The 9,574-nt window shown below is 38.5% G+C and overlaps 1 protein-coding gene across 1 annotated transcript in view; it reads left to right on the top strand.

The window, feature by feature from the left end:
• Nucleotides 1–3,775: 3,775 nt before the first annotated feature.
• Nucleotides 3,776–9,574, top strand: part of PIK3CG (phosphatidylinositol-4,5-bisphosphate 3-kinase catalytic subunit gamma) — a 30,345-nt gene continuing 24,546 nt past the window's right edge. The window contains exons 1-2 of the mRNA XM_014964213.1: nt 3,776–3,901; nt 5,149–7,164. Of these exons, the coding sequence (XP_014819699.1) occupies nt 5,161–7,164 (2,004 nt within the window). The 5' untranslated portion in view covers nt 3,776–3,901; nt 5,149–5,160. The remainder of the gene's footprint in view (nt 3,902–5,148; nt 7,165–9,574) is intronic.

Genomic DNA, 9,574 nt, shown 5'->3' with positions numbered 1-9,574 from the left:
GCTGTGGTGGCAATCTCTGTGTTCCCAAACCCCGTGAAGTGTTAGTTTAAAGGTAGAGCACCATCACTTGTAAAACTCCAGTTAACTACAACTTTGCCGAAACTCTTAATGTACATTTTTGTAGCCTGCTAGAAGTTATTCTTTGTTCCAGAGGTACCACCTTTTGTACAAAACAAACTATGCAAAGGTTTGTAGTGAAGGCAGGGGGGTCCAGAAAATACTACACCTGTAATAGCAGTCGGATTCACTGTGTAACCTCCTGGCGGAGAAGTTCGGCTGTATCTGCTGATTGGTACACTCTTTGATGAAGAATGTGACTATATTATCTGTGAAGTTTGCAGATGGGAAGCTGCACTGATTTAATTCCTGTGAGAGCCAGTAGTTGCTAGAGGATTTGACAAAAGAACTGAGCAAAGCAGTTTTTGTTGTTATGTTCGTGCTTAACACGTTAGTGCTATATCTTCCGTGTTCAGCCCCGGATCGTCATAGATGTAGGGAAGGTATATTGTACTCCAGCAAATGCAAAGCAGTCTCCTGCTACAGGGCGATGCTGGCAAGCAGATGTAGTATGCTGATTAGAAAACTTTGGGTCATGTCATAGGTGGGGTTTTTCCTTTATCCTAAAGTGTGAATGTAAATAGATTGCCATTATATTTGCATAATGTGTGCAGGAGATGGCTTTTACTCTGATAGTGCCTGTTTTCTTGCAGATGGTGTTGTTCAGGAAGGACCTGACACTAAAGTGAAAAGAATAATTTAAAAATAAGGTGTTCACATGGTGAACCATGCAGAAGACCAGAAGCAGAAACTAGTACAGAATAAGCATAAAAATAACTGGTGTAGAACAAATAACTGGTAAAACTCTAAAAAAGCAGTGATGCTTGACAGATATCTTTAAATTTTTGTAGCAGAATATATGAAGTAATTTATGATAATACTACATTGTCTTTTTAAAACACCTTTCAACCAGTGTTTTCAAATCCTTTAACAGGTCTACTTATTAATTTATCTCCTAATCCTACTGTGAATTATATTTCAGTCTCAATTATCCTAAACTGCACTGGCTCCATTCCTTTCCCTTCTCTTCCCATCCCTACCACTCCTGCAAGTTATGAATCATGTTGACAAACTGATCCAGCTGAAAATTAACGAAGTTTTGTTGTTGTGTTGTTATGATCAGTTTGCTGACCTGAGAGATGAGATAGGGACACGACTGGAGACAAAGAAGAGCCTGTTTGCTTATCTTAGTTACCTTCTACAGGCCCACCTCTTCCTGATCTATTGCACCCCATCAGGATTTGTGGACTAGTGGTAGGGCAGTTCTCCTAATACAGGGAAATTTGGGCATAGAATTAAATTGGAGTTAGAATTAATAATAAAAAAGAGTGACTTTTTGATTTTTTTTGTGGTGCTGTTGCAGTAGGTGTCTAGAAATACCAATACTGTAAGTAACACATAGGCATGACAAAGGTTTTAGTAAGTTGTTTTAAATGATTTTCAATTACAAACATCCAAGTTTTCTGATGCATATGCATGAGGAAGTGTGGTTTAGCCATGCCTACACATGGGTTAACAGGAAACATACGATTTGGTGTCACCTAAGAATGGTGTCTGTCATTGCAGAGACAGATTAGAGACAGTCATCACTCCAAGAATTGGCTTCTGAAGCTGATGAAAAGCGGTCAGAGCTGAACTGGAGATGGGGGTTGGGCTGGACTAGGCATGGGAGGTCACAACCCAAATGAGTGTAGGAGAAGAGGCAGTCTTGTGTGGGCAGTTACACAATTGTCACACTTTTCTGTATTCTCTCTGATGCAGTATGTGGGGTAGTTGAATCTTTCACTGTGTTTCTCAACCAGTCTTTTTAAGTGGACAAAAGCGTCAAACAGTACGTTAGCTGAGTGGTGTGCAGGGTAGCTCTCTGCTGCACGAGGTAGAGATGCTGCTTTTGATTTTTGTGATGGTCTTGATCAATGGAGTAGTACCAGAATAGCTTAGCAGGAGATGGAATATTTGTGTCTATATATGTTTGAAAAATTAATTTTTAACTGTGTGTCACATGGCAGCAAGCTGAGGGCATTTTATACTGGAGTGCTTTCTTAGGTCTAGTAAAACCCAATGAAACTGTAATAAGTCCAGGTTGACTTCATAGGGTCAGCAAAACAACTTTTAGAGTGAGGTATAATTGTGAAAACATATGTAGCCTGTAGGCATGAAAAAAAGCCTCACTGCTTATGTTTAAATGAAGAATAATACGCAACTGTATTATAGGTTTTAGAAATTATACTAAAAAATACAGAATACTCTGCAAAAGTGTTGCACAGTTAAGCTCTCCCATGTAGAGAATTTCAAAACATAGGTTTTGCAAAACACATTTTTGCTTTCAGCATTGCTGCTTTTCCTTTTCATACACGTCCAGCTCCTTTTCTTTTTTATGTGACACTGGGTGCTTCCTTCTCCTCCGTCACCCTGGGCACTCGTGTTGAGGTTACAGGTGCTCGAGCTCTCCAGCAACTGAGAGCTTTTTTCAGACAAGAGGAGGACCGGAGAGGAAAGCGCTGTGTGGTGCTGAGATGGCACACAGACTGTGCCTGATGAATGCTGACAGGCTGCACATGCGCAGAGGATGAGTGATGGAGATGTCTTAGCCAAGATGGGTAAATTTCATGGCAGTGACAAAATGTTCAGGGCAGCTTCACCGCTTCCTTGGGAAATTTCAAGTACTGGCTTTAAAAGGTAGAGGGAGCCAGGACAGAGTGTGTTTTGCCCAAACTCACTTCCTGAGACCTCTAAAAAGAAGTCAGTCTTAGCTGCCAAGCAAAATTATGCTCTGAGAAAGAAGAGCTGTGTCTATGGCGAAGGGTATTTTCATTTTTTAACCTTGGCAAAATGTTAATTTCAGAGGTTGTGAGTAGGGAGGGAGGTAAGACACTAGCAGATTTTTTTTGCCAACACTGAGGGAGCTTTCTTACTCCCCCTTTTTAATGCAGAACATGTCTCTATGAGATAGGAAGCATGCATATGTTAAAAAAGAAGATGATGCTACCACTTCATTGTTGCTAACAGACGTTTCAGTTATTTCATATTTTTTTTCCCCTTATCAAGAGTCGTCATTTTTGTAGGATACGTACTGATGTAGGATGTATACTTCTTATTGCTCTTCAAAATGGTCAGTATTTCACTGGAAAAATCATAAGGAAAAAGGATACGATTCAAGGTTTTTCTTTCTGATTTGTAAATATATTCCCAAAGCTTTTCCTATGGTGACTGTTTCAGTAAAGGAACAGCTCTTCAGGCTGTTGTTAAACACAGGAATTAGGCTTGAAAGTCCATGGTTTAAATTCTCTCCGAATCTTAAGTCATCATTTCTAGTGCGTGGTGTGTGAATTTAAGTTGGGAGTCCTCAAAGGGCTATCACCATGAAAATAAAAAGCAGGAAACATTGCAGATTTAGTTCTCTTTTGTCTAGTATTTTTATTTAGCTCTTTTTTAAAGTAGTTAGGCTCTCTAAAATATATTATTTTTAAAATGTTTTATTTGGATTTGGTAAATTTATTGCCTGGACTATTCTTAGCTATTTTTAAAAGGCTCTAAGCATATCTTGTATGCATGTGTGTTAAAATTAAATTGGTGTACTCCTAGTGTATTTTTACTGTTGTAACAGGAAAAGCATTCTGACTTTTTTTAAAATGAGCAATCTTACATATAATCAACTTGGTTAAAACTTCCTTCCTGGTGAGTGCAGCACTTCCTTTGCATCTGGATATGAGGGCGAGCAAGAAAAGCAGAACAGCTTAAACAAAGAAATTTTGTGTGAATGATCTTCCTTTAAAAAAATAGGAACTTCAGAAATTAAACAAATGAGTCGTCTTCAGCAGTTCAGCCTTTATTCTATAAGCAGGTAATATTTCCTTGTGCTTTGTCAGTTATAGAGGTGGTGTGTCCACAGTCGTTGCTTTCCGGAACTTGAAAAGAGGACTTTAGTTAGCATACTATGTTGTTTCACTTTAACCTTTTATGTTTTTATCTTGTTGTTTTGTTGTCTGCAAAGGCATTGTTACTTAGGTTTTAGTTTTTCCAGCAGAAATAGAAAGATTTTATGAGAAATAGAAAAAGATTTTATATGTAAAAAGCATTGTCTAGAAAAGAAGTTCGGTGTCTTGCTGTAACTCAGCTTGTGCGAGCATGCTCGATCAGCACTGCTTTCCTCTTCCAAGCTCTCTCTGAATAATTTCCACTTCATTATTGTTCAATGGAGTTTAACTGTGAGCAATATTTTTTGTTTACTGAAAGTTGATAAGGTAGGCTACTAGTGTTCCAAGTTGTTTTACAGGTGTTTTAGGTGGGATTTGATGTATAGGGTAATAAATCAGCATCAACTTGGGCATTTTTTCTTCTTTAACAAACTAATAGTTTACACTGGAAGTGCTGCTTACTTTTAAAATGGATGGATGTTATCAGTCTGGTGAATTGCTTTATTTAAAAGAAGCACATCTAAGGATACTAGGCTTGAATTTAGATGCCCGTTAAATATCTGTCTTCAGAAGTAGTCGCTGACTTTTGAATCCTAAGGGGTTTATTTGGTGTAAGTCCTTATTCCTCATCACAAAAAAGAGCAGAGGAAAATGGGAATAGGATCACCTCTGTCCAATCTGCAAATAAATTACTTGTTTTATTACTTTCTGTCATTCCTGGAGCTCGGTAGGATCATGTTCTCCTTATAGTCTTTTGATATCTGTGAAAATCCACTTACGTTAATATTAGCAGCATCGAAACAGATAAGGCAGCAGAAGAATCAGTGCTTGATCAAATAAAAGCAAGAACAAATCAATATGGAGGAAATATATAGTCAGACTGCTTATCTTCAGTGAAATCTGGAAAGGGTGATTAATAGCTCTAATTGCATAATCGTTGAAGGGTTGTTGTTTGGCTTTTTTGATATTTGGTGTTGAATTGGATAGATTACGTCTGAGGTGGTTTATGTAAATTGAGTATTTGTGACCAGAAATTAAAGCGAAGGGGAAGTATAAAAAACGTGCACATAGCAGGATTCTGACTGACTTGTGATTTTAATTAAGAAGCATTTAAAAATAAGAGTAAAGAAAAATGTAAATGAGAAAGTAATAAAGTATTTGTATGTTTTGCTAGATTTCTTCTGGCATGGAGTTGGGCGATTATGAACAGCCTGTTGTTATGAGAGAAGAAAACAAACGAAGGAGAAGAAGAATGAAACCTCATTGTACATCAAGTAATTTGTCGTCAATGGAACTGATATCCATTGAGTTCATTTTGCCTACCAGCAATAAACATACTAAAGTACCGGAAATGATGTTACTCGAAATAGCTGGCAACTGTACGGTTGAGCAAATGAAAGCACAGATTTGGATGCGTGCAATAGAGATGAGTCAAACCACAGATTTCTACCATACATTTACCCCGGATCAATTTATTCTGCAATATCAGAAGAAAGGGCAATGGTATGAAATTTATGATAAACATCAAGTATTACAGACATTGGACTGCATATTGTACTGGAAAGTGTTACAGAAAAAGGTAGGCAAGATCTATGTTGTCCAGAAACAAAAACCATCAGAAGAAGTTCAAGAATTTCAGCGGCAGCTTAATGATTTAATTGGTTACGATGTCACTGATGTAAGCAACGTGCATGATGATGAACTAGAATTTACCCGTCGCAGGTTAGTCACTCCACGAATGATAGAGGTAGCCTGTAGGGATCCTAAATTGTATGCAATGCACCCATGGACTACATCTAAGCCACTCCCAGAATATTTATTTAAAAAGATCACTAATAATAACATTTTCATAATCATACATAGAGGAACAACTAGCCAAAAAATTAAAGTGTCAATAGATGATACTCCAGATATGATTCTCCACAGCTTTTTCACAAAAATGGCAAAGAAAAAGTCTTTGATGGACATTCCTGAAGATCATAGTGAACTAGATTTTGTTCTCAGGATTTGTGGCAGAGATGAGTATATTACTGGAGAGACACCAATCAAAGATTTTCACTGGATAAGACAGTGCCTTAAGAAAGGGGAAGAAATCCACCTTGTCTTAGACAATCCCCCTGACCCAAGTGAGGATGAGGTTCAGAAGGAAGAGTGGCCCTTGGTGGATGACTGTACAGGAGTTACAGGGTATCACGAACAACTGACAATAGATGGAAAAGATCATGAGAAAGTCTTCACTATCTCTTTGTGGGATTGTAATAGGAAATTTCGGGTGAAAATAATTGGCATTGATATCCCTGTTTTACCGAGAAATACTGATCTTACAGTGTTTGTGGAGGCTAACATTCAACATGGGCAGCAGCTCCTTTCACAGAGAAGGACTTCATCAAAGCCTTTTACTGAGGAGGTTCTGTGGAATATTTGGTTGGAGTTTGATATCAAAATCAAGGATTTGCCTAAAGGAGCACTCCTGAATCTTCAGATATACTGCGGCAAAGCACAGGCACTGTCCACAAAGACAAACGTTCAGTCACATGAATCCCCCAACTCTGATTCAAAATGCAAAACTCAGCTTCTCTATTATGTAAATCTTTTGTTGATAGATCACCGTTTCTTGCTACGAAGTGGGGAGTACGTACTCCACATGTGGAAAATTCCTGGCAAGGGGGAAGAACAAGGAAGCATCAATGCAGACAAACTCACATCAGCAACTAACCCAGATAAAGAAAACTCAATGGCCATCTCTATTGTGCTGGACAAATATTGTCACCCAATTGCCTTGCCCAAGCACAGGATAACATCAGACCCCCAAGGGGATAGGACACGAGCTGAAATGCCCAACCAGCTTCGCAAGCAACTTGAAGAGATCATAGCAACTGACCCACTTAATCCACTTTCTCCTGAGGACAAAGAACTGTTGTGGCACTTTAGATATGAAAGCATAAAGCACCCCAAGGCGTATCCTAAGCTGCTTAGTTCTGTGAAATGGGGACAACAAGAAATAGTGGCCAAAACATACCAGTTGCTAGCTAAAAAGGAGGTTTGGGATCAAAGCACTTTAGATGTTGGACTCACAATGCAGCTTCTGGACTGTAACTTTTCGGATGAAAATGTCCGAGCGATGGCAGTTCAAAAACTGGAAAGTTTAGAAGATGATGACGTTCTTCATTATCTTTTACAGCTTGTGCAGGTAAGGTGTATTTGCATTCTTGAACTCTGCCTTCCAAGGGTATTTGCATTGCACCATCATCATTCCCATCTTAGTAGGTCTAGTTAGTAATCCCGGGGTTTGAAGTCTTCAGTATTTAGTCAAAGCAGTGGTAGTAACCAAATTAACTCAAAACACACTTTCTACATTCACCTTTTGTCTATATTGTTACTTTTGTGTAACCATTGCCTTGTGTCTTACGATTTGCATCTTGTGTTTACAGTAGTATTTTTTTCTGGAAATTGTCAACGCTAGCTCAGCTACGATGGGAACAAATCCTAATTGTGCTGTCTCTAGTCCTAATCAAGGAACCTAATCTAATTTAATGGCACTGAAGAATTATTGACTGGCTTTGCCAATACTTTAGAAAGAGCATAGACAGAAAGAAACTAAAGGCAGATGTTGACATGGGCAAGGCCTGAAAAAAAATGTGGGGCTGGATTTTAGGTCAAGGATAACAGTGCCGTTACACAGTGTATGGCAATGACCTCAGTCTTGTACTGTTTAAAGAGACCAAATTTATTAGAATCTTAAAAAAAATATGGCAATGACCTCAGTCTTGTACTGTTTAAGGAGACCAAATTTATTAGAATATTTTTTAAAAAATTTAAAAAGTAAATAAAAGGTTGCTAGGACTCCATAATAAGATTAATTTATTCTGGGAGGCTGAGTGAAAAACCTATGTATTTAATGGCAATGAATCACCAGCTGTATCGATTTGAAGCGCTTCGTATGTGGATCTGCCAGATGAAACGTCAAGGAAAGTTTGTATCAGTTATACAAGAAAATTGGTTTGTTTGCTTTTTTCGCAAGGCAGTGCTGGAGCTGGGCAGCCTGTCACTGGCAGAGTCAGGTCTGATGGCTGATGAAAGGTGTAACCCTGTGGTTCTTCCTGGTAAATGCATCCCCTGAAGCAAGGCGACTCCGCAGGCTTCCCACACCCGACAGGGCTCTGGTTCATGCAGAAAGGCTGTCGCCCCGCAGAGCAGGAAATACTTTTTTCATAGAATCAGAGGACAGAACTGGCGTTCAAAATTAAAAAAAAAGCAGCCTAGGAACCTGTGGGATGGAGTTTTAATTTCTGTGGGTTCAGAGAGAGACCAGGTTCCCAGGAAAATGAAGTTATTATTTCAGATTTTGCAGCGCATCAGTAGTGCTTTAACAAGGCCTTTTTAGCCCTGTCTTTGCTTGTCTGAAGATTAGGCTCCCCAGGCAGAATTTATGCACTTCTGCATTAACCAAAGGAGCCGCTGCGGTTACCTCATTGGGCCTCCCACGTAGCTGCTGCTATATATATGCTCGGCTTGTGAGCTTTTGCTGTCTACATGTGGCTCAGCAGTTTTATTCACTTTTGTATCCAAATTAGGGGTTTGAGATGGTGATTGGTTTATATCAAAGTGCCTGAGAGAATGGGGGAAATACTGGGGTTTTTTTCCATTTGTTTTTGAAATTATTTGTTTTCAGGAAGTACAAATCTGGAGAGTTTTAAAAAGAATAAATCTCTCTTAACTAAATTAAATTACTCTAGCATAAAATCATAGTCACTTAACTTCACTGTGTCATTTTTCGTAAGAGATGGAGTAAGAAATGAAAAGATTGCCATCCCCAAAAAGGAAAAAAATACTAGATTCCAATTTTTACCCCTCTGCTGCTTCCTTGTCTTTCCTTTCTTAGTTAACAATGGAACATAGGCCATCAGCATCCTGCAGCAAAGTATTGGCACCACAATGTATTTCAAAATTCACATTTTTCAGAGAATGGGTGTCAGCCATTCCTCTGCTCTGATGGACACATCTGAGATGTTTCTTCTGCAAACAGTCATCGCTTTTCACATGCATGCCTTCATGAAAGCTTTATGGCTTATTTTACTCTGCAAAGGATATTACCATTTTACCTCCCAGTAGAGTTAGAAATCAAACAAATATTTTGTTTCCCCTCGAGGTTTATGCCAAATACAAGCAGTCATGCCATAAATAAACTTACTGAGCTGCCTATAAAGGTCTGTTGTTCTCTATGCAGAAAAAACGTGGATAGGATAGTTAAAATACAACAAAATCCACTGTAAAACAAACACCAGTGACTGTACTGCTTGTACATGGCAGTGAGTAAAGCTCCTCTTCTGCTGAACTGAGAAGGCAAAGGTTCATGCAGGGACCTGATGAAGTGCCAGCAGACTTTTTTAATGACTAGCTTTTGTCATTGCTATTCAAATGTTGGTATTTGCCTGTTTGAAGAAAAAAGAAAAATGGGATTGACTTTTTACAATAATTATTTCTAAAACATAAGCATAATAAGGATGCTTATCATACATATTTCTAATATTCTTTCATGTTAAAATATATTTGCAGCCTCAATATAAAGAGGTTTTATTTTGAAGCAGTGGCCAGTTGTT

Source organism: Calidris pugnax, unplaced genomic scaffold (genome assembly GCF_001431845.1).
Source record: "Calidris pugnax isolate Ruff unplaced genomic scaffold, ASM143184v1 scaffold44, whole genome shotgun sequence".
In the NCBI taxonomy this organism is placed as follows: domain Eukaryota; kingdom Metazoa; phylum Chordata; class Aves; order Charadriiformes; family Scolopacidae; genus Calidris; species Calidris pugnax.
The sequence above is the reverse complement of the archived record's forward strand: the minus strand, read 5'-3'. Positions and strand labels throughout refer to the sequence as shown.